We start from the raw sequence: 26,492 nt of genomic DNA, 5'->3' as shown, positions 1-26,492 counted from the left end.
AATTTTTCTTGTTTTCTCTCCCTAGCTCCTTTTCTAAGCACTATGAGATAAGCAGGGCAAATGTTGTTTTTACAGATAAGGAAATTGAGACCCCCAAGATATTAAGGGACTTGATTAAGAAAACAAAAATAATAGCATTGGAGGAGAATAGAAATCAAGGTTCAATTTCTATGCTAGAGTCCATCCCACAAGGCTATATAGGACTCTATATTTGCAAGGACCGAGGGAGGAAAACAGAGAATAGACTACAGTAACAATAGAGATTGTATATTGAAATTATAGATGGTCCTTGGAATTCTGAATAGCCAACATGGCTCCATCAAGCTCCATTGCCCAACTCTCTCATTTTCTGGCTGTGATAACTGAACTGATTAAAATTTCCCATCCTATCAAGACTACAAAATTATCATTATCCATTTCAAAGAACAACACAGATGCTGATCTTTTCTGTCTAAATAAACAAATGCATAATTCCTTGTATCTTTAGCAGCAAATTAAGGAACATCTCATAAGCATTTGAAACACTTGGAAGGGATTCTCCAGAATGATGGCAAATCTGATGAATATATAACAGATTATTTATATATTCTTACATTGTAACTAAATTTGATTGGAAATGAATTATGTACCATAGAATCGGAGTTGGCCTCCATGATTTAGTAATTATATATAGAGAGAACCCAGGACATGAGATAATATATGAAGAAATCACATCACTTTTCTTTACTCATGCCATTAAATATTTTACCTAATCTATGAAAAGGGTATTGGTATGTCATCTACAGTAGGTGAGATTTTAACTCAAACTTTAAATGTAGAATCCAAAAACTATTTAAATGACCCTTCTATCTGATTAGTTTTATGATTCACATTGATATGCATACAAATAAAGCTTTTTCAAAGGCAAAAGTTACAAAGGCAGAAGAAGGTCACAGTCTTTTCAAAGACCATGTTTCACATTATCACAAACATTCTTATTTACTTTTATTCTGGTCCAGTCATAACAGTATTTCAATAGTAATTCACTTATGCAGTCCCTCTGTATCATGTGAAATTTCAGACATGATAAAATATTATTGCTGTATTTAATTCAAAATTTTCTATGGATGATAGTAGATAAGAGGTGAGGAGAGGTCAATTTTGTCTTGCTTATGGCAACCTGGAAGCCCAAGAACACACCTAATAACCTAGGACAGGACTTCAAGATTAGTGGTTGTTTTAGGACTTACTTGAACACCAAGATAAGTCTCCCTGGAACACATAAGCAAACAATGAATTCCCTTTTTTCTTTAAGAAAAAGCAATTTATACCCAGATTATCTGATTTCAGTACTAACTAAATATGAAAAACAAAACATAATTAGTCATGACACGTTGTACTTTTCAATTCTGTACTGTGATCAAAGATAAAAAAAGCAATGCTTTTGCATTGTTGCCAGAAATAAATATGTTTGAAATACATGAAATATATATATATATATATATATATATATATATAAATAACTCAACATGATTTAATTTTCTCTGGTTAAAGAAGAATCGGCTTAGAATGAGAGGGAAACATAATATTCTATATCATTTTATAAGCATAATGAACATTTGCAGTTAAAAGATCAGTTCTGAAACTAATTTAAATTTTTGTGATCATGACAAAGTCCTAGAATTCACAAAAAGATATAACAAAAATTAAATGAGTTAGCAGACATTAATGGAATCTCTTGGAATTATTCTAGGCAGACAAAGATGCAAACATGCAAAGGATATGTGACTTTAATTTAGAGCTGAAATCCTGACATTAAGAACTCACTGTGTCAACTTCAGATTGACTCTGACTTAACAATAAATCCTAAACAGTTAAATGCACAGGGTGACTAGATGAGTTTTTGCCCACAGTGATAAGAGTTAGGGGTGTGATCTTGAAATCAGGTTTTCTGGATTTAACTTCACTATTCTCCATGTATTCTCTCCAACCATATCATATTGCTAGAGGAATCAGTGAAATAAGTCTCTCTCAAACTATTCTTATATCTCAGAGACATTGATCACAGTAAAAATATAAAATGAAAATAAAACTTAAAAAATAAATGTATGATTTTAATAACTCTCTAGATGATTTGCATAAGGAAAACCAACTAAAACATTAATATTTTAAACAAGAGATTTTTTTCTGGCATCTCTATTTTATCTTCTGGATTCTACATGGCTGACAGGGTACCATTGATTTAAAGTGGAATTCCTGCTGCTTCAGGAAACACACACATATATAAAGGAAGCATAAATATAAAGAATGCCACTGAAATGTGCAAAAAATGGGTATAATATCAATATAACTTGGAATGCTTTATTAAAAATAAAACTAAATAGAGTGTTATCCATATGGACTAAGATGTGCAAATATAATTTATTCATATTTTAAATTTTTATTTCAGTGAAATACATCTGGAATATGGAGGTGGGATTAAGGATTGAAACCAAGATTTTGCACTAAGTAGAAACTCTTTTATTTACTAACTCTGATGCTTTGGCAACTTATTTATTTTTATTTCCTATTTAATTCAAAGGAGTGATATAATAGTCTTTCAAATCAACAGAGAATTAATCTAGTAAATTCCAATATTGCTTCACCTGTGCCTTTTCCATACCTAGCTTAGTTCAGAGCTATGTTCTATAGCCTAGAGGAAGCATATGAAATAAGAGGGAGCTTGGCAGGAAAACTGGAGAAAGAAACCATTCTCCCAGATATCAGGCATCAGAAAAAAATACCCTCATTCTGTCTAATTGTAGCTCTTATATAGCCTAATTCCACTTGGTGAAGCTGGATTCAGTCTTAACTGTAGGAGTTAGAATAAACAGGCTGGAAGATCATTCATATTAGATTTCCACAGAATACCATATATGCTAAATTTTATCTCAATAAGACAAAAATAAGACAAATGTTCATTATGCCTCTATATATGCAAACGGAGTCTATTTTAGACTATACTACTTCTATCTAGGTTCATATTTCCAAAAGGAAGCTTCGAGGCATTAGAGAATGAAGTGCCATTTTTCCCCTGGGTGTTTAGTACTTATCATCATATGGAATACAGGCAAAGTTCTGCGAGTCACAAAGAACTGTTAATACAGCCAAGAGTCGACAATATTTACTTGATATTTAAGTTAAAGAAAAAAAAAGCCACCAGGAGACAATACCTACTCTAAAACTACTCACAACCCAATAGAAGTTAACAAGAGAAACAAACAAAATATCAGAAATGTATAGAAAAAACATTATGGCCAAATACACAATAGAGAATCATGAAAGAAAAATATGTTTAGGGAATGGAGCCAAGATGATGGAGTAAAGACAGGAACTCTTTCAACCTCTCCCCCAAACTGCTCCAAATTCTTTTAAATAATAACTCTAAACAAATTTTAAAGCATCAGAACATCCAAACAGATAGAATAGAACATTTTCCAGCCAAAAAACAACTTAGAAAATCAGTAGAAAAGGTTTATGACAACAGAGTGTGGGAGTCCAGTGTACAGTTCTGGGGCAGTATAGTCCCTGGCTCAGCCCTGCATCTAGAGTCGGCAAAGCAGGACCTCTGAATCAGAGACAATACTGGTGACTTCAAGACCTCTTAGTACAGAGTCACCAAAAAGGATCTGGAAGGTCCGCATAAAAAGTCTTAGAGTGGGGCAATTCCAGGGGAGAAAGGAATGCTTGTGGTCAGGTCTCCAGAAGGATCATTGAATACAGCTTCACAAAATCCCTGAAGCAATGGCATGTGCACCCTCCACATTGGAAACTGAGCCCTACTTTAACAAAAACTAAAAAGTCAAGTAATAAAATAGAAAAATGAGCAGTCAACAAAAAAGGTTCTGACCTTAGAAAGTTACCGTGGTGACAAGAAAGATCAAAATGCATATACAGAAGATAACAAAGACAAAGATCCTATATCCAAAGCCTCCAAGATAAATAAGAATTGCTCTCAGCTATGGGAGAACTCAAAAAGAATTATGAAAATTAAGTAAAAGAGATAAGGAAAAAATCGGAAAAGAATTGAGAGAATGTAAAAGGAAATGCAAACAGCTAATGAGAAGAAGAATGTATTAAAAAACAAAATTGGCCAAATGGGAAAGTAGATATAAGAGCTCATAGAAGAAAATATATTCTTAAAAAAAAAAAAAAAACAGAATTCAGCAAATAGAAACTAATGACTTTATGAGAAATCAAGATACAATAAAGCAAAGCCAAAAAAAAAAAAAAAAAAAGAAGAAGAAGAAAGAAAGAAAAAAGAAAAAAAACATAGAAAAATATGAAATGTCTCACTGGAAAAACAACTGGCCTGGAAAATAGATCCAGGAGAGATAATTTTAAAATTATTGTTCTACTTTAAAGTCATGAACAAATAAAAGAGCCTGGACATCATCTTTCAAGAAATTATCAAGGAAAACTGCCTTGATATTCTAGAACCAGAGGTTAAAACAGAAATTGAAAGAATTTATCAATCCCTCTTGAAGAGACCCCAAAATGAAAGCTTCCGGGAATGTTATAGCCAAATTCTGGAACTCCCAAATCAAAGAAAAAATATTGCAAGGATACAGAAAGAAATAATTCAAGTATAGTGGAACCACAGTCAGGATTGAACCACAAGATTTAGCAGCTTCTACATTAAAGAACCAGAGAGTTTGGGAATATGATATTCCAAAGAGCAGTGGAGCTAAGATTGCAATCAAGAATCACCTACCCAGCAAAACAGTATAATCATTCAGGAGAAAAATGTAGATATTCAAGGAAATAGAGGATTTTCAAGCATTTCTGATGAAAAGACCAAATGGAAATTTTGATTTTCAAATACAGGACTCGGGAGAAGCATAAAAAGGTAATCAAGAAAGTGATAGCACAAAGACTTAATTAGGTTTATCTGGTTTACATTCCTTCTTGGGAAGATGATACTTGTAACTCATTAGAACTTTCTCATTATTATGGCAGTTTGAAGGAGTATATATAGACAGAGGGCACAAGTGTTGAGTTGAATGTAAAGAGATAATAACTTAAAATGATGAAATGAAAAGGTGAGGGAAGAATGTACTGGGAGAAAGAGAAAGGGACAAGTGGAATGGTATAAATTTTCTGCCATAAAAGAGGCAAGAAAAAGCTTTTTCAGTGAAGGGGAAATGGGGAAGAAGAAGGGGAATGAATGAACCTTACTCTTGTCAGAATTGGCTCACAGAGGAAATAACATATATATATACTTAATATGGATATAGAAATCTATTTTATCCTGCTGAATAATAGGAGGGGAATACAATGGTTGAAAGGGAAGAATCATAAAAGAGAGGGCATTTTAAGGGAGGGAGTGGGCAATAGCAAAAGTCTTTGCAGGACAGAGAGGGTAAAAGGAGAAAGAATAGAATAAATGGAGGGAAATACTGTTAGTAATAGTAATTATAAAAAGGATTTTGAAGCAAGTTTCTCTGATGAGGTGTTATTTTTCAAACATAGAGGGAATTGAGTCAAATTTATATTTAAAAAATAAGAGCTATGCCTCAAATGGTAAATGATCAAAAGATATAATCTATGTCAAAGGGTTATAAATTCATGCATATCTTTTGACCTAACAATAACAGTGCTAGGCATGAATAACAAAAGAGATTTTTTTTTAAAGAAAAAGAATCTATATATACAATAATATTTGTAGCAGATTTCTTAGAGCAAAACATTGGAAACTGAGAGGTGCCCATCAATTGAGGAATGGCTGAATAAAGTTTGGTATGTGATTGTCATGGAATATAATGACAAGCAGGATGCTCTCAGAATAAAACCTGAAAAGTTGTTCATGAACTCAAGCAAAATGAAATGTGCTATATACAAAGTAATAGCAATGTTTTGGGATGAGCAGCTATAAATGACTTTGCTACTCTCAGCAGTATAATGATCTACGACCATTCTGAAAGACTTATGATAAAAATATTCTTTCCATACCCAAAGAAGAAACTGATTTTATCTGAACACTTTTTGTCTTTCTCTTTGTCTCTGTCTCTCTGTCTCTGTCTGTCTGTCTCTGTGTCTTTCTGTCTCTCTCTTTTAACTTTATTTTTGAGAGATTTTTTATTAGGAGGGAAGATCTATATTTTTTTTTTCGCAACATGACTTTTATGAAGATATTTGGCATAACTTCATGTGGTTTCCTAATGGGGTTTGGGGGTGGGGATAAGACAGCATATCTAGAACTCAAAGTTTTAAAAATAAATATAAAAAAATGTTTTAAATGTACCTGGAAAATATTAAATAAATAGATGCCCAAGGAAAGGAAACAGAAAAATACATGAAGCATCTATGAAAGCAAAAGTATAGTTGAAATAACTATAATGGTAGCTAACAATAACTTAAGCTTAATGAATAGTTAAGAGTAATTTATGGGGATGAATAGTTGGGGTAGAACACATTGGCACAAGAAGGAAAAAGTTAGATATATGCAGGAGATAGAAAACAGGTCATTTTAGCTTATATGAAGGTTATGAGCTATATGCAATGAGGCTAGAAAAGGGAGTAACAATTTTTGGAGAGTCTTAAATTTATGATGAAAATTTCCCTTTTTTTGCTCTCCCTAATATGTTACTGATATTTATTTTATATTCTGTTGAATGAAGCAACAGAGTAAAAAACTCTTGAGAAAAATTATTATTGTCTATAGGAACATTACAGTATGAGTTAAATTTAAGAAAGAATTCCCTTAAAAAAGGCTGCTATAAATTTAATAGGTTATAGAGCAGCTAAACAGTCTCTTCTCAGAGTGTGGTGCAGACGTGATTCAGGCTAATGTAAAGTATATGCTCCCTAAGGTACTTTTTATTCTTAAGACTCTTTAGGCACAAATACTTCTCCATCCACTACTTTTAGGTAAAGGGCATATAATAACATACTTCTAAAATGGGAGAGAGAGAAGGAAAGCAAGAAAAAGTTAGTGAAGGAGAGTGAGGGGGAGAAAGAAAAATAAAGAATAAAAAGACAGAGGGAAGGGAACAGAAGAGGAAGGAAAACAGTGAATTCCTCTTATGATTTAAACTGAATCACAAATTTTCACTTTTACCAGATAAATCCAATTTATTTGATTTTCTCACCTTTCTGTACTTCTCTGTCAGTAGAGCCCAAGATTGTTTCCCATAAACATATTCTACTGCTATTTTTTAAGCTGTCTCTAATTCTGTGGTTTTTAAGAACGGATAATGGTTCAAAGATGAGTGCAAAGATTGTAGCTTTTAAAAAGCAATATCAGTTGCTGTCGGACATATTGCAGAGGATATTGGGGGAAGGAAGCCAAGAATTTCAAGGAACATTAGAGCCCAAAATGAAATAGGATCAGTCATATCAAAACACAAAGTGAAAACATCAAAAACTGACAAACTATTGCAAAAAAAAAAAAAAGCCCAATTAAACTTAATAAAGCAAGTAAAATCATTCAGAGCACTCCAGGAATTGGGTCATATATTTCTTGAAGTGTGAAAAACTGTGACTCAGAGGTTAAAAAAAAAAAAAAAAACTAATCATTTCTATGAAGAAGAAAAAAAAGTTTGTCATGGGGTAAAGCAATATAAGGACTGGAGTACTAAAAAATTGATATAAATCACTTTTTAAATTCAAACCATTGTCAAAATTAGAAGTCTTTAATATCTGCAAATTTTATCAAATTATTAAACATTCACTCTTAGAAACATTTGGGAGATTTTTTTTTTTTAATTTCCTTTAGTTGTAGAAGTCTTGGATGATGAACCCTGATGAATATACTGATGTAGCTCCCATTTCTGGATCAGAATGACTCTGGCATCTTCCTGGAAGGAAGAAGGGGAGGTACTTGCACTAGGTGATACCAGAACTTTCTGAGTCTCAGATAACTATTAGATACTGTAGCATAACAGTGCAACATGCCACAAAAAGGTAAGGGATCTTAGCTAAGGGCTGAAGAAAAACATTTTATCCTAGAAGCTCTGAGAGGCTATATTGGAAAGGGCTGAAACTCTTAAAGAGTGTGCTTGAATCAGACAACTGAGCACTTAAAGCTAATTACCTATTGGACAATGATTCTATTGGCATATGTTTGGAAAAATGGCCCTTCTCACTGTTCCGAGTTGGCTTGATGTTTGGTGTATACAGATAATTGTAGTTAAGGATTAAGGGGTGGGGTGAGAGAGGCCAGAGAACTTCACTTTGCAGCAGGAGGAGGAGAAGAGAGGTTGGTGGCAAGCTTGTGGCAGTTTGTTTAACTCCTTTACTTCTCCTCCTAAAGACCAAGAACTTTTGCTTATCCTGACTCCGGCTGATTCTGAGGCCTCTAGGGAGTTAGTCCGAACTTTACACTATACTGAAGACTAGATTTAGAAATATGGACAGTTCACAAATATGCAAAACAACCAATGTAATAAATTTGTGGTTTCATGATGGAGAATTCAATATTTGTCAATATTTTGTGAATCTAATGCCATGATTGTGAGAAAAGGAGGAAATAATATATTTTAGTAAGTTGTTTTTTAAGGCTGATTACATATCAGTTTGTTCAACTATTTTATTTTACTCTAGTTGACTTACATATTTTGAAGGGTTATCCAAATTTTGCTTATCATGACTAACAATTTTATACCAGGAGAATAACAAAATCAGTTCTTATTACTAATTTATAGAGTACTTTCTAAAGAAAAAAATGAAATTTGTTGGTCTCATGTATTTGCCTTATTTATTCCCTCAAAAATCACTTTGTTGCATACTGTATACTCACAAATAAAATTTTTCATCCCAGACTGGATTTAAGTTTCCAAAAATAGTTTTAGTTCTTCTCTTGTTCTTTCCAACTTGAACTGTAACATATGGATCACTTGATCCTGTTTTGTCCTTAGCCTGTAAGCCTTGGGCAGAAACCACTGAAATAAAACCAAAATGAATGATTTTTACTGTTAAGAAATTCATGTAAATATGACAACCCACATTTTCCCAAAGGTTGGCAGAAGAGAGAAGTGTAAATACAGGGAGGCTGGTAAAGTAAGTATTTAATTAGACTTAGTTACCCCATTGTACTCATTTGTTTTATTTCTGCGTAATGCTGCTTACCCTGGAACACAGTATTGTTACCTCAGTCCAAAGGATGTCCCACTGGTTCTTCAAACTCAACAAGTTCCATAAACACATTTCTCTTTTTGGTTTTACTATTTTTTAATCAATGTCCCCATTATTTACTTAGTCTCCTGTGTTGGAAAAACAATGTTTTTGACTGTTCTCTATCCCTTACTTCTCATATCCAAATCCTCCCTTTCTCACTTTCACCATCATAGTACAAGCTTTTATGACCTCCTGAATATGCTATTATCACAAACTCCTAATTGGTCTTTTACGCTTTCTTTCCATTCCAGTTTTTCCTTTCCACACTTCTCAAAATGATCTTGTTCAAGTATAGATCTAATCATATCACTCCTCAACTATTCACTGATACCCAGTCTCCATAACCCAAATTCAAACTCCTTTGCCAGTCCTACAAAACCTAATGTCATCAGTAGTATCCATATTTATCTCATATTCCCTTGCATGTATTATATGGTAGAGTTATGTGATGTCATGTGTGTCTCCTACACACATCTTATGCTTTTCTTCTTCCAAAATTAGCTCATGCTATTCTCTATGTCCACAGTCAAGTACTGGAAAGAACATTGGATTTAAGATAGAATTAGATTGAAATCCTATTTCTGCTACTTATCATTTCAATGACTTAATGCAAATCACTTTAAGATCTAAGGCCTCATTTTCTTCCCCTATAGAATGAAAGAATTATACTAGGTCATCTCTAAAGTCCCATTCAAATTTAAATTCTATGACTTCTAAGCTCTCTCTCCTCCTCTTTAACTATTAAATTACTATCTACCTTTAAAGATTAATTCAAATTGCTTTTCTTCCATGAAACTTTCAATGATATCACATTTTCCCCTGCTCCCAATTTATATCAGTAATGATATTTTGATACTTGGATCTTACATTTAGTTTTCATCTATCTCCCAAACTTTTCAGATAATATCTTGAATTCTAAGTTATCTATGCAAGTCGCGTTCACTTAATAATAAGCTATAAAATTTAATATTTATATCTCCAGTGCCTGATCTGTACATAGTTTTTTTTTTAATATTTCAAAATGGAGTTTAATTAATGTACATAATATAATCTTTGGAAAACAAATGGTAATGAATGAAATATTATTTAGGATTATGTCACTATTTTTGGTCATTGCATCTGAAGATGTATTCAAGCTGTGCCATATTTACAAAATGATGGATTTAACCCAGGATAGAGGCCATGAAGTCCTGACCCTTTTTTTCTTCCACCTTTTCCTTTTCTTTTCTTTTACTAATGTAAAAAAGAGGGTCTGAAATTTAAAATATAGATAGATATAGATATTCTTTTTCTTTTTCAAAAATATTACCAATGCTGTCATTTCTCAGTGACCACTCTACAACACCGCCCAAAAATTGTCTTAAGTACAGTTAAACAAAACAATGTTTTCAATCATGTTTAGTCATGTCCAATTCTTCATGAGCCCATCTGAGATACTGGGGTGGTTTGCTATTTCCTTTTAGAGTTCATTTTACACATGAGGAAAGTGAGCCAATTAGGATTGTAATTTGTTCAGGATCACATAGCTAGTAAGTGTCTGAGGGCAGATTTGAACTCAGGAAGATGAATTTTCCTGACTCCAGGCCCCCTCCCCAAAATCAAGACATTATTTATATCTGAAATTGTATGCTTCATTCTAGATCTAGAAAATGCCAGCTTTCTGTTAAGAGGGAGGGAATACACTTCACTAATCAGTATTCTAAGGTACTCTAGTAAGGACACTGATTAAAATTCCAGAAAAATTAAAGGCCTGAATCTTTCCTTTGTACCACACAGGCTGTTCTCATTTTTTGCCCCAGAAGATAATTTTAAAATGAGTAGTAGATATTAGCAAGTTATAATACATAACAAATGTTGAATTGTTTTTCAGTTGTGCCTAATTCTATGTGTCCCCATTTGGGGTTATTTTGGCAAAGATAGCAGTTTGTCATTTCCTTCTGCAGCTCATTTTATAAATAAGAAAACTGAGGCAAACAGGGTTAAGTGGCTTGCCCAAAGTCACACATCTAATGCCTAAGACTAGAGTTAAACTTAAAAAGAAAATGATGCTTCCTGATTCAAAACCCTGTGCTGCTCCTTCACAATAAATAAATAAATAAATGTAAAGAACTAGCACAAAAGATATCAAAAATAGATGACCAGTATACATGCTTCATTTGCAAACTTCTATCAGGAAAACTCAAAAAAGTGCTTCCCCATCACACTGAGTGGATTCCTTGAACAAATCTTTGGGACAACATGGACAAGAGTGGTTACAAAATGATCAGGAATGAACCATTCTCTTATTGCAAGGAAAATGACTGATGAGATCATAGATCCATTTAAATGTTTATTGATAATATAGTGAATTAAAGTGTATTTGTTGGTGGATAATGCACTCAGTTAAAGAATCTCTGTTCAACCTCCCACTCTATATTTACCTATGTGACATTCAGCAAGTAATTTGATTTCTCTAGGCCAATTTTGTTATATGTAAAATAAGGGAGCCGAATGTCACTAAGATCTTTCTAGTCCTAACTTTTATAATTCTCCTATACTTATGAATTAAATGATTCTACTGTCTGATCAAAATGACCAGGTAAGAACAAAATCTTCAAATTATTTTTCACTATGTAAAGTCAACACAAGAACCTTGAGTCGAGTTTTCAAAATTCAAAAGTAGTTGTTCTTAGTGACATAGGAAAGTGGAGAAGATTCTAAATATTAGACTCAAGAAAAAAATAGACTATCTTGAACTTCAATGCTTAGGTGCTAAATGCAGGTGATTTTTTTTTATAAAGAAACCCACTGAAAACATCAGTTATTATCGCAATTTAGCAATGGCACACAACAAAAGTGGCATTTTGGTGCCCCAAATTGACATTTAAACATTTGAGTTTAATCCTTTAGAGACACTAGTAGTCCATAATTTCATACCTTAGAACACCAATAAATATATTAATATGACAAAGTTGGGCCTTTCTACCCTGAAAGAAGGTTAGGGATATTAATGGAAATTTGCAAACTCCCAAAGTCAGTCTAATCTCTCCTCTTCCTGTTTAAAAAAAAAAAAAAAAAGGAAATAGCCTCAAGTATGAAACAAAAAATTATCTTTAGGCTAAAAGGAATGACTTTCTTTTCTTTACATGTGGTTTGTGTTATAATTTGATGACAAATAGAAAACTTCTGTTTGATGTAGTGTGATAGCAATGCATATTTTAGATTTAATTTTAAAACTTTTGCATTTCTGAATCACAAAATGTTAGAAGTCATTATTCCCTATAAAACCCTCCCTCTCCTACCTTTCCTATTATGATAGAGAACAACACCAATCCTTTAAGTACTTCAGTCACATTCCTCAATATCTCTTACCCCACATATCCCATCTGTTGCCAAGACCTGTCAATTTTACCTTTGAAGCAGCTCTCCAGTATGCTTCCTTCTCTCCTCCACATTGCTTGCCCCTCTAGTGCACTGAAGAACTTGTAAATGTCCTTTCTCTAACACAGTACCCTGAAGTAATCACAATACTCCAGGTATTCTCTGACTAAGAGATAGCATGGTGGCAAAATTTCTCCCTTGTCTGGATTTTATTATTATTGTCATTTTTATTGTTATTAACTATTTGCTGTACTTTTTCCTACCAAAATTTATTTGTTTTTTGCTGTAATTCCCAATGTTTTGGATAAAAATCTTATTATGAAATAACCATAATGATAAAAACTAATATTTATATAACTTTATACAGCTTTCAAAGTATATTATATACATATATATATATAAAATCTTATTTGAATCACACAAGCTAAGAAATGTTTTATTATCTGTTTTACAGATGAGAAAAATTGAGTCTGACAGAAGTTGTCACACATCTATTGAGTTTTTGAAACGTGATTTAACTCCAGCCTTCCCAAATTGAAATTCAAAATGAGATCTATTTTATTTGATCTTCTCACCTGTAATGGTTATTTTTGCTGACCATTTAGATGTCCCATCCAATACACTTTGTTTGGCAGCCTTTGTATATTGTACAAAGTCTTCTTTGGAAACTTGGAACATTTCCTGAATTACTTCAAACACTTCTGGTCTATTTCTCTCTCTTATCTTCATCCGTTCTTTCATGGCTGTAATTATTGTTTGAGTCTTATCTTCAGCACCATGCTTAGAACTCTTCTCTGCAGCTCCTAAGATAAACCATTAAGCATTATCAGTATACTTATTTTTTTTTAATTGTTGCACATCTATTTTGCATCTGTTGCTTTGCCTGGCTTCAACTCCATCAAATATAATACCTTTGAATAAGGTACCTCCAGGAGTCCCATAGCCATACTTTCTGGTTCTTTGTGTATATTATATTATATTATATCTGGTTCTATAAATTGCTTGAGGGGAGGGTCTCTCTCTGTGTCTCTGCCTCTCTGTCTCTGTCTCGTCTGTCTGTCTGTCTCTCTCTCTCTTTCTTTTCTCTGTCTCTTTATTAATTTTATCCCTTTTAGTAGAGGGCCTGGCACATAGAAAACACTCAACAAATTTTTGGGGGGTTGGATTGATGGTTGAAATAAACATAGATGGATAAATAATATCATCCTATTATGAAAAGGCATAAAGAATATTATTACAATGTCAATGATAGCATTTGAAAGATGTTATAAGCTCCTCAATGTTTATTTCATAACATTTTCTTTACTTCCATTGGTCATCTGTCTTTGATATATTAGAGGGAAGAAAGGGGATAAGAATCTATATAGTATCTATTATGTATATATCTCCTTTGTTCCTCACAACAACCTGTGAGACTGGTAAAGTTATTATTCCCATTTTGCAATTGAGGCAACCAGAAGCTAAATAACTTACCCAGGTCACATAAGCTAGTAAGTCTCTGGCACTGAACTGGAATTTATTCAGCATTATCCACTGCATAACCTACCTGCCTTGAAGCCATATGTATTTTTCTACCACCACAATGCCTGCATCTAGTCACATAATGACTACATAAAATTATGATGCTGCTATAGCCAACACAATCAAAGACAATAAAGATGCAGTCATTCATCTGCACATCTCCATTTCTCCTACTAGCAGGAAATCATGAAGAGAAAAAAAGAACAAGTTCACTCAGTTATAACTATTTCCCAATTACGTCTTTATGTTTGCTGGACATACTAACTACACACTAACAATGAGGATAGCATTAAAAAGTCAAATACAGATTTATTTTTTGATCTCTTAAAATAATTCAATTTTATCTCCTAAAATAATACAATTTAAAATTTTCATTTTTGATAGATACAGTATTTATCTCCTATAGTTTGTAAATTAAAAAAAAATAAAATTACTAAATGATTAGAACTGTTCAAAAATGATGAATATTGTAATTATATGAAGAAATGATTACCTGTTATTTATCTTGACCTAAACACTTAACCTTTTGATATTTTACACTGATATTTAAAAAGCAAAAGAAAGTTTAAAATTGAAGCATCCTGTTGAAACTAATTTGAAAGAGCAAGCTAAATGCCCACATTTTTGATGTGCACAACAGATGCACAATCACAACTTGTGCATACTAAAATATTAAGCATATTTGTAGCAAGTTAACAATATAATGCATACATTTATATGGTATAATCATCTTAAACTGGTTTTAAATTGCTGTAATTACATAGTTAATGATCTTTAGGAAAGTGGTAAAGTGAAAGATTCTGGTCAAATCTAGTTCTATTTCCAAAACAATGAGAAATTCACTAAATGTAGTAAAAGAACAAACATTTTAAGGTAAAAGAACCTCATCAGATTGAAACAACAACAATAACAAGCTATGTTGTTTGTATGTATGTATGTACCATTAAAATAACTTGACTAAGGAATGAGGATAGAAGAAGAGAAAATAATTTAAAATTTAACTAATTCCTAGAAGAATATAATGCAAAAAAATTACAACAATTTTCTCAGTATTTTGGACTCAAGAAGCATAAAAGAAAAATATCCAAAATTACTGGAATCAGAAATCTACATATATGGTCTAAAATCTGTTAATCCAAACCAGAGGGAAAAACCACATACAATACACCTCATAATCAAACTTCCAAAGTTCAGTAAAGCAAGCATAACAATCTATTTCAGAAAAATAAAAGAATGTAGAAGCATAGTTAAAAGAAATAGACAAAGAAGTTAAATCATATTTAATGAACAAATACTATATTTATCTACATATAGTTCATGTTGGTATAGATATATTCATGTATAAATATGTATATACACATGCTAGATATATGTACACATAAATGTGTATATACACACACATATAGATAGAAATAGACACACATACATTAAATGGCAAAAAGTACTTAAAGTTAAAACTAATTAAATTACAGGAAACTCAAGACAGTAAGACAATATTTGTGGAAGATATTAATGGGTTTTTCAGATTTAGACAAATATTATAAAAGATAATTGGGAAAGAAGCTAAGGATCTGAATAAAATATTCAAAAATAGATATTAAATCTATTTGATGGTTACCAAATAAGAAATTAATATTATGCTGTTTTTTTAGTATGGTACAACACAAAATGGCCTAAAATATTAGAACATGAAGAATTCATAAATGAAAAGTGGTATTCATTTAAATATATCTTTTACAAACAATAAATGAATTAAAAACTATCATAATGGAAATGAGAACAAATGACTCAGACAATAATAATGAAAAGATCAAAAGATAATCTAAAGAAATAAATAATTGTAATAAAAAGTGAAAATGAGACACCATGCTAATTTGGGGAGGTGGTGATAAAGAAGTGTTTAGGGAAATTCTGTGTCTCCCAAGTTCTATTAAAGAAAAAAGAAAAGGGGACAGCGTGATTGTGCAATAGACAGATACATATATCTTGGAATTATGAAGACTCATCTTCCTAAATTCAAATCTAGTCTCATATACTTACTAGCTATGTGACCCTGGGCAAATCACTTAATCCTGCTGGCCTCAGTTTCCTAATCTGTAAAAATGAACCGGATAAAGAAATGGCAAACTACTCTAGGATCTAACACCAAATGGGATTATGGAGAGTCTACATAACTGAAGTGACTCACCACCACCATTACCACCATCATAGTTTGCAAGAATTTTCAAGCAATGGATACTATGATGGAAGTTGGGAGTTAAGGAGAATATATACTCAAAGACCTAAACGTGATACTTTCAAAGATTGTAAACAAAAAAAAAAAGTTCTACAATTCACTTTGAAGGACTTTACAAACATAAATCAAGTGACATGAAGCTAGTGGATGAAACTAGGACTCAGTCAGACTGATGACAAGTAGAATCACTTGCATTATCTGTTTCCTATCCTGAAATGTAAGTCCCTCCCTGTTTCCCTATTGACTGAGTCCTACATAGATTATAAACTATCCAGAGTACCTAATCTCCCTAGATGAGTGTGAATCTCATCCTAGATCACATCATTCCATTTTCCTTTGGTGGTCACCTTATTTGGATTTGTTCAGTCCTTTCCCTGACTCTTTATTGGCTGAATACTTCCAAAGATTACAGTTTATGTGCAGAGTCTAATTGCTCTATGCAAGTCTTCACCCCTAATTACATCATTACTTGCTCTCATTTGAGTATAAATCCTTAATTACATCTTCTCTTCAACTTTTTAAGTCTCTACCTTTGATTACATTTCCCCCTCCATTAGTTTTTGTTTTCCTTGTTCCCCAATAGCTTCTATTTCTTAGATTTCAATTTCATTTTTCTGATTTGTTTCATAACTTTGTAGAAACTAAACCCTCATCAATTTTTATAATTTAAACAACAAAACTTAAGCTTTAAATGTTTTCAGACTTTCTGCTTATGATTTTTTTTAAATTTTTGGATGATTAAAGTTTATTTCAGTTACCCAAAATCATCAAACACAACCTTAATTTTTGTCTTCATTTTTTTTGAGGAAAAGTGTGCTGATGATGCAGCTGAGATGCCAAGATATGTGCAATCTCTGAAGGTGTTCTCCCTCCCCACCAAATGGGGACCTGAACCACAGAACTCTAATGAGACAATTAGGTTTTCTCCCATTCCCGTAGGAGCCTTTTCTTCCAGAAATTTTACTCTTCTCACACTAGAAGAGCATTCCATTCCTACAAATCCTTTTTTTGATTGATGTGATCCTTTCAGAATTTCTCTTCTAAGAAAAGTTCCCACACCAGTCATGTTTACTCATTCATTTCTCTGTTACCTGCTCTTGACCCTTCTGACTTACTTTTACCATATAACAACAATCTTCTCACTTAGAAGTTTACCCCTCTTCTTTTGTTTTCTCAACCTGGAGAATCACTTCATGTCTGTGACCACTTGCTCTCGTCAACTCCTCTCAGAATTTGCTTTTTAAGGAAAGTGCCTAAATTAGCTATGTCTACTACTTAAATTCTCTTTAGGCTCCACTCCTAACACTTGGCTTTTTTCTCTACTGTGCTCAGATGTAAGTAAACTTCTCCATCCCCACCTACTTTTTAGTTTCTTTGTATATGTTATCTTCTTTTTAAAAATATAAACTTTTTCAGAGAAGGGACTGTCTTTGTTTTTGGTTATATTTTCCGAATTTGACATGGTGTCTGGCATGTAGTAAGCACTTAAACATTTAAGAATTAATCAGCATTGCAAATGAAAGTTGCCTAGCTGTACCAGACCTGACACTATATTTTAGAACAGAACAGCAATTATCAAAACCATTTAGTACTGGCTAAGAAATAGAGTAGTCCATTAGTGAAATAGGTTAGGTTCAGAAGACATGATAACCAGTAACTATAGTGTGCTAGTGTTTGATAAACCCAAATATTCCAGCTTCTGGGATTAAAAACTCAGTATTTGACAAAAATTTCTGGGAAAATTAGAAAACAATAAAGCAGAAACTAGGCATTGACCAAAACTTAACACCCTATGTTGAAATGAGTTCATGATTTAGACGTAAAAAGTGATACTATAAACAAGTTAGGAGGACAAGGAATACTCTCTCGGATTTGGAGAAGAAAAGAATTTATGGTTAAAGAAGAACTAGAGAACATTACAAAATACAAAATGTAAAATTTTGACTATATTAAATTTAAAAGCTTTTGTACAGACAAAACCAATGAAGCCAAAATTATAAGGAAAGCAAAAAATCTGGGGAAAAAATTTTATATCCAAGGGTTCTGATAAAGGCCTCATCTCTAAAATGTAAAGAGAACTGAATCAAATTTATAAGAATACAATCCATTCTTCATTTGATAAATGGTTAAGGGATTTGATAATGGTGAACTGATAATTTTCAGATGAAGAAATTAAAACCATCTATAGTTATGTGAAAAAAAAATCATTACTGATCAAAGAAATACAAACGGTGTGATCAAAGAAATACAAACGGTGTCACTACATCCCTCTCAGGATGTTAGAGGGAATGTGGGAAAACTGGGATATTAACACATTGTTGGTGGAGTTGTGAACTGATTTAATCAGTAATTTGGAGCTATGCCCAAAGAGCTATCAAACTGTGTATACCCTTTGATCCTGCAGTATCTACACTGAGACTGTATCCCAAAGAAATCATAAAAAAAGGAAAAGGACCCACATGTGCAAAAATGTTTGTAGCAGCCTTTTATGTAGTGGCAAGGAACTGGAAACTGAGTGGATGCCCATCAGATGGAAAATGGCTGGCTGAATAAGTTATGGAATATGAATGTTATGGAATATTACTGTTCTATAAATGATCCGCAGGATTATTTCAGAAAGGAGAGAGAACAGGAGAGTCTTGTATGAACTAATGTTAAATGAAGTGAGAAGAACCAAGAGAACATTGTACAGAGCCACAGCAAGATTATATGATAATCAACTCTGATGGATATGATTCTTTTCAACAATGGTGATTCAGGCCAATTTCTATACACTTGTGATGAAGAAATCCATCTGCATACAGAAAGAGGACTATGAGAGCTGATTGAGGATTACAACATAGTATTTTCATCTTTTTGTTGTTATTTGCTTGCTTTTCTTTCTTTTTTCTTTGATCTAATATTTCTTGTGCAACATAAGTGTGGAAATGTCTATAGAAGAATTACACATGTTTAGCATAGATTACTTGCTATCTAAGAAAGGGGTTGTTTTGCAAGGGTTAATATTGAAAACAATCTTTGCATGTATTTTGAAAATAAAAAGCTGTTGTTTTAAAAAAAAAGAATTAATCAGTAAGCATCTTATAGTTTTCAGGTATTATGATACTCTGTGGGGCTACAAATGCAAAATGAAAGCCTACATTGTATCCAGCAAATCAGCATTTACCACTTGTATACATATAAGAATATACAAATAAGTGATAAAGAAAAAGGGCATCTCTTCAGCAGAGACTGGAGTAAAGAAATATGAATGGAAAATGTTCTCAAGAGATTTTGTAATGTAAAGTGGAGGGGATGCTCAGAAAACTGCATTTGTTTTTTCCAGTAAATTTGCCAATCAAGACATCATCTTCCTGTTGTCATTGATTCTCTTTGAGAACAAGAGGCTAAGTTTCAATTGAAAGGTTGATAAGGGGATGGTGATGGAGCCTTGAGGACAATAGCAAAGATTTAGACTATGTAAAGAGTAGGCTGAAAATAGTTTTGGATAAGAAAGGGGATTTCCTTCCTCCAGTGAAGTCATAGTTGGAATATGACAGCATAAATTTGTACTAGCAATGACTTAACAAAAAAAAATTATTTCCACAGAGAAGGCAAGGAATTTGAGAATGAAGGACAGTGCAATATTAAGCTAGTTAATCACAGGATAAAAACTGGGAAGGCAAGTCAGTGAAATCACAGCTCAGATGATGGCCTGGAAGAATAATAAAAAATGGAGAAACTGGAGGTCATAGGAGAAGTGAAGCATATGGAGAGATAAAATGAAAGGAGATTGGGTTCAGGTAAGACAATTTTCACAGTTCATCATGGAATTGGAATATTTGTGGGTGACAGCTCAAAGGATGATCTTTTGTTATATACATTCTTATGTATAACTGATACAAACTGAAAGAATGGATTGAAGAGAATGAAGACTTTTGAGGCTTTTATTATTGGACTTGGATAAAAAGAAGGCTGTGGGATTTTACTGAAGACCTGTTATTAGGAAAGAAAAAGCAACAATGCAGAAAATCAATGCATACAAATTGATTCTGTGAATTATAAATATACATGAAAGTTTAAGAAATCACAATTTTAAATATACACAATTAAGATCTTATCCAGTAGAAATACACAGCTTACCGATTTCATTACTGCATTAGGATTCCAGTTCCTGAAGATAATTATATCCTAAAAATGCCATAAGTAGAATATGAGGGGAGGTATTTTATGAAGTTCAGTAGAAAGCCGGAAGGAATCAATCATTTATTTTCTTTGTTTTAGTCATGAAAGGGAATCATGAAAGACCACTGATAAATCACAGTTAGACTACAATTGTGTATCTAAATATATTAAGATGTTTATATAGAGGGGAGAAAGTTAAATGAATAATCATTTCTAGTAAAGAGTTTTGTGAAATTTTAAACATTTTCCTTAAATAAGGGTAAATCTTTGAGCTATAAGGAACATGTATAAGAGCTCCATTTTACATTATGTTAGGCTAAGACTTTCCATTAAACCATCCTAGTTATTTAATTAATTAATGGATTCAAAGACTTGGACCATTGACATAGCTTCTTGGTCACCTAAATATAAAAAAGCCAGAAAAACCAATGAAGAAGAAATTAAAGCAATAATTGGGAGCTATTTTGCCCAACTGTATGCCAATAAATCTCATAATCTAAGTGAAAGGGATGAATACTTACAAAAATATAGATTGCCCAAATTAATAGATGAGGAAAGAAATAAATTACTTAAATAATCCCATTTTAGAAAAAGAAATTTAACAAACCATTAATGAACTTCCTAAGAAAAAAATCTTCAGGGCCAAATGGATTTACAAAAAAATTCTACCAAATGTTTAAAGAATAATTAATTACAGTACCATATAAGCTATTTGAAAAAATAGGGAAGGAGTCCTACCAAATTCTTTTTTGTGAAAGAGACATGGTGCTGATACCTAAGTCAGCAAAGGCCAAAACAGAGAAAGAAAATTATAGACCCATTTCTCTAATGGATATTTATACATAGAAAGGACCTCACATACATAATGGTCAAAAATAGAATTTGAATCCAAGGTTTCTTGACTTCTAGGCCAGTTCCCTATTCATTACCCTATGCTGTTTTTCTAAAACAATACTATTTGAAATTATTATAAATCTGGCTCTTAGCTTCAGAGTTGTACCTTTCAAGAATAAGAGGTCATATACATGACTAGAAAGCAGAACTTGGCCCATATGCAGCAAATATTAAAAATGAGAGCACAAGAGCCTGAAATCAGACTGATATTTAGAATGATTAAGAAGAGATGTATTTTAAAAAAACACTTTTAGAAAAGCATTTACAGGAAGGGGAAGGAGGACAGTGCAGCAGGAGGAAAGTGTAGACATGCTCTAATTGAAAAATAATTTTAAAGCCTTTATCCTTACAATTATTCCAACTCTCCTAAAACTTTTAAAAATATCTCCTGGAACATAGTAGGTACTGAATAAATCTACATTAAGTTAATAATTGAAAATGTGAAAATTTAAACATCTAAAGGAACTGCAGGGGAACCTTGTTTTGGAGACTTATTTACATTTCAGTTTGCCAGATGATAGAAAGCAACAATGCCCTACATATATGGTGAATCTCAGATCATCATATCATTCACATGATATTTTTTTTCCTATTTAGGGCACAATGTTTTCAAGCCTCTTTTTGCTTTTTTTTTTTTTTTTTCATTTCTTGTGAAAGGCTGTAGGTGGGTGAATACTTGGTGTTTTCTCCCCTTTCCTTTAATTGCCTCACATACAAATGATCTCATCTACTCCGCCTTTAACTTGTCTTCAAATTCTTCCAAGGAACAGAACTGCAACTCCCTCACTCCCAAAGTCATGCTCTCCTTCCACCTCCTCCTCTCAAAATCAAAGCCAAAAAGCCCCCACATGTTTTCTTGAAAACAATAGAAGGCTCCAGTTTTATCACAAGGGTGACTATATATTTAAAATAGGCATAAAATAGACATTATGATCCTGAGTGATATATGGCACTATTTGATCCTGTTAAATGCAAAAGAAAATACTTGGCTAGTTAGTGACCCTTTAAGAAACCAGACCAAACAAATTTAATATTAACAAACATCTCACTTCAGAGAAAAAAAAAACAGAACAAAAAACATCTTTCCTTTCCAATCACCAACTATATTGCTGTTAAACCATTTTATTACTGTATCATAACATGTCAATAACTTTAAGCTATTTGGAAAATAATTTAAACATAAAGAAGTACAAAATTTCAAAGGTATTTTCAATATGGTTAGCCAAAGTAATAAATCTATCTCAAGAACTTATCACATTTCTGAAAATCATGAGTTTTTAATCTGGAGTCCATGAACTTTTAAAAGCATTTTGATATAATTGGTTTCTTTGATAATTCTATGTATGTGATACATTCAAAACCATTTTTCTGATAAGGATTCCCCAACAAAAAAGTCAAAAATATTGGTTGCTCTAATGTTCTAATGTTTTTAGATTTCCCTGATGTGGACATTACTCTTGCTAATGAGTTACAATTCACCTGTGCTGGTCCATCTTGGGTTATTTTTGCCTATGCCTCCTATTTAAATTTTTCCATACCACTTAATATTTTGGGGACTTCCCCTGCTTTCTCACAAAAATAAAAGTATACTGATGGATTTCACACATTATTCATCAATTATTCTTACTCATGAAGTCAAGAAGACACAGGTATTAATCCTGCCTAATGGGATCCTGAGAAAATCACTTAATCTCTTTCAGTATGTTTCCTCATCTGTAAAATGAGAATAATAGCATCTGACTCACAGTTAATATCAAATGAGGAAATGTATATAAATTTTACTTTGCAAAACAAATGCTAAATAAATGCTAATTGTCACCAAGATCATCATTATCATCCTCAACTGCACCATTGTCATCAACAGCATCATCATTTTCATCATTATCATCGCTGGTGTTATCTTCAAACCTGAGATTTCTGATATAATAATCTAGATATTTGGTAATCACTTTGTAATTTTTGCATTCCTAAAATTGGAAAATATTGTAGGAACATAGAAACATAGACTTGGAGCTGAAAGTGACCTTAGCAGAATCTATCTAGTTTAACTGAATCATTTTTCAGATTAGAAAACTGAGGCTCAACTAAGATGGGTGACTTCTCTCAAGTCATATAGTTGTTAAGTAGCAGAGCTTGGAATGATGGCTATTTTTAAAAAGAGAACACTTTCCAATAAAGCAAAGTTATGAAAAATTATGGGAACTATGGAAAGAAATTATGAATATATTCCTGTAGATTAAAGTAAGGCATCCTGTTTATTAGGTTGTTTTCCACCCAATAAAAGCAAGTAAATAGAGGGAATTAGAATATAGTATTCATGTGGAATCCAGGTTAAGTAGGTCTCACAAGGTTCACAAATTGGGAGGTAACTTTTGAACAGTTGTTATGGGAACCATGGGTACTGAGTAACCAGAGGGAAATGAAGATTAAAAAAAGGAAAGTAGGAGGGCACTAAAAATAACTACATAATAAAATAATAATAATAATAATAATATAGTAATATCTGAAAGAGATTATGTTATTTACTTAAGCTCACACAGTAAATGTCCTAGACGTGATTCACACTCATGTCTTTCCAACCCAAATTCCAGCATCATATTTACTTAATCCATAACTGAACAGGAATCTTGAAAAGAGGCCCTAAGAAAAGGTCATCTAGCTTTCATTTAAGGACTTTTAGTGATATAGAACCCATTGCTCTCCATAGCTCAATAGTTTAGGCAGTTTACTCCATGTGGCCCTATCAACATTCTTTACCGTACTAGATGAATAATTCTCTAAAAAATACTCCTGAATTCAAGGCCTGCCTCTATTGAATAGCTATAAAATGAGGGAAATAATAGCCTACTTCACAGGATTGCTGTGAAACTCAAATAAGGTAGTACCTGAAAAGTATTTTCTAAATCTTGTGTTATCTATTATTTGTTATTATTATTATTACTACTACTATCATTATTAGCAAAACCATAACTGTGTAAAATCATATAATTTCTGGGTCTAACTTTACTTATCTGTAAATTACAGTAATATGTACTTGGTCTACTTACTTAACAGGGTTACTGACAGATCCAATGAGAATATATATGTGAAAGAGCTTTAGAAATTGTAAATCTTGTGCCAAATATAGGTATTTTTAAAACATGATTTCTCTGAAAACCAATAGACAAACAATATTCAATTTAAGGTACACTCTTCACCATTTCCTTAGATAAATTGGCCATCATTATCACAATTTTTTGTCCATTTTTAAAAACATTGAAAGTGGCAATATTTTATTCTGGCAAATGCTATGCACACTGAGTTGAACTGAAATTGTTTCTGAAAGGTTAATAAAGCAAACAATGGAAGCAAAACTCTGAACTAGTAATTCATTGAAACAATAACTATAAAAGAGAATATTAATAATAAAGTAAGGTGACATGTCTTACAGGAATTTCTTTTGCAAGCATGACAATATGACAGTGCCTTTATCTCACAGAGATAATAGAGACTCTTTAACATTACCACAGCATATCAATCAGATAATGACTGCAATGAATGAAAAGTTTTTATTAAGGACTTATGCTATGTGCTACACATTTTTCTGAGCTCTGGGAAGAGGGGAAGTCACTGCTTCTCTTTTGAGGGACAGAATGTTAAATTTAGTTCTCATAAGAAAATGGTCATGATGAAATTTCCTATATATATGAAAGAAGACTTGAATCTGCTTCAATACAATATCTAGCCTTGTTATGTAGGGCAATGAGACTTTAAGTGAAATAACCAAGATCAGATTGCTAATCTGTGCTCAATGATTCAGGCAGCCTCTGCAACCAGCATTTTAATGGTAGATAACGTAAAATGGTGTGTGTGTGTGTGTGTGTGTGTGTGTGTGTGTGTCTGTGCATCATTACTGTTATTAGTCCTCCCTTATGAAAGAGGAACATGACATCAGGAAGGTGATGCCATACAAGTGAATTGGATTTAAATGAGGGATGTGCAAAGTCAGCAGCCTCACTTTCTTTTCTAGAGCTAGTGGAGCATGGGTGTACAGAAGTACTAAACCCCAAAATATATTGGGCTTTGGGGCCATGGTCGCAAGGTGTCTCAAAACAATTTGTTGGCTTAGACCACCTCCAAATAAGAGACAAAGATTTTATTATGCTGCTGATAGCAGGCTAATTTTTAAAAGGAAGTTTTAGCAATTACCAAGAAGAAAGACACCAAAAGATAGGCAAAGTTCCTAGAGAACTTGCTACCATAAGGCAGGCAATTCCTATGAATCCACAATGCCATAAGACAGACTAAATTTCTAAAGAAGGTTAGCAAAGAAGTGAGGTATCAGTAGGTTCTTTTATAGGAGAAAGATAACCTCAATAGTTCATCTTCTAATTGAATATAATAACTATGGGGTCATGATAATTTTGTCAATGCAAGGAATTTGATAAAGATTTCAACCAAAGCCCATTGTGACAAAGGCCCACTTAAAGACAACAAAACTTTCAACTTTCAACTTTCAACTTTCAACTGTTTACGGTATAATCAAAAAAAGACCCTGGATGCATTGGGATACCTTGTCCTTTTTAAGGTAAGGTCTTTAACAGATCTCAATTTGACAGAGGCAGTGCTCAGTCACTGATTCAGACTACTTAAGCAATAAAACAGAAAGGACTCTTTTTGTCTAGTCCAAAAAAGTCCATTTGGGAGGGGAAGACCCTCAGGATTTCTGGCTAAAACAGAAACAAGTGCTATTTAAATTTATTCTAAACCAATTAGGGTCAAAACAATGACCAAATTGAGCTTTGCCTGGGTCAATCAATAGAAGCCCTAGTGATTTGGTTTTAAGGAATGATCTTAACCCATAAACCCTAAGACATGTGAAGTTTCAGCAATCAAAATTAATTTTCTAAAATGTGGGCAAAGCACCCACAAATAAGGTTATGATAACCTATGTGGACAGGGGGAGAGAAAGGAAGAAAAGAAGAAAAAAGAAAATTTGAATTCTGTTGCTCAACTAGCCATTTGCTGGATCCCCAGTGGGACAGCTCCTATTCCTATTCAGAGAGGTTGTTTGTCCTTCCTTCTCAAAAAGGATAATGACATTAGGGAGATGACTCATGATATACAAGTGAACTTGATTTAAGTGAGGGAGGACTGTTCAAAGCCTTGGTCATATGGGTTCATTGGCAGGATATGACTCAAC

The 26,492-nt window shown here is 32.8% G+C and overlaps 1 protein-coding gene across 2 annotated transcripts in view; it reads right to left on the bottom strand.

Annotated features, from left to right (window-relative positions):
- Positions 1-26,492, bottom strand: part of UNC13C (unc-13 homolog C) — a 668,923-nt gene that overhangs the window by 368,967 nt on the left and 273,464 nt on the right. For both annotated transcript variants that reach the window (XM_031955232.1, XM_031955234.1), the window contains 2 exons: positions 13,071-13,298; positions 8,759-8,900 (listed from right to left, as the gene is read on the bottom strand). In XM_031955232.1, the coding sequence (XP_031811092.1) occupies positions 8,759-8,900; positions 13,071-13,298 (370 nt within the window). The remainder of the gene's footprint in view (positions 1-8,758; positions 8,901-13,070; positions 13,299-26,492) is intronic.

Source organism: Sarcophilus harrisii, chromosome 2 (assembly GCF_902635505.1).
Source record: "Sarcophilus harrisii chromosome 2, mSarHar1.11, whole genome shotgun sequence".
Classification (NCBI taxonomy): domain Eukaryota; kingdom Metazoa; phylum Chordata; class Mammalia; order Dasyuromorphia; family Dasyuridae; genus Sarcophilus; species Sarcophilus harrisii.
Note: the sequence above shows the minus strand (reverse complement) of the source record. Positions and strands in the feature narration are given on the sequence as shown.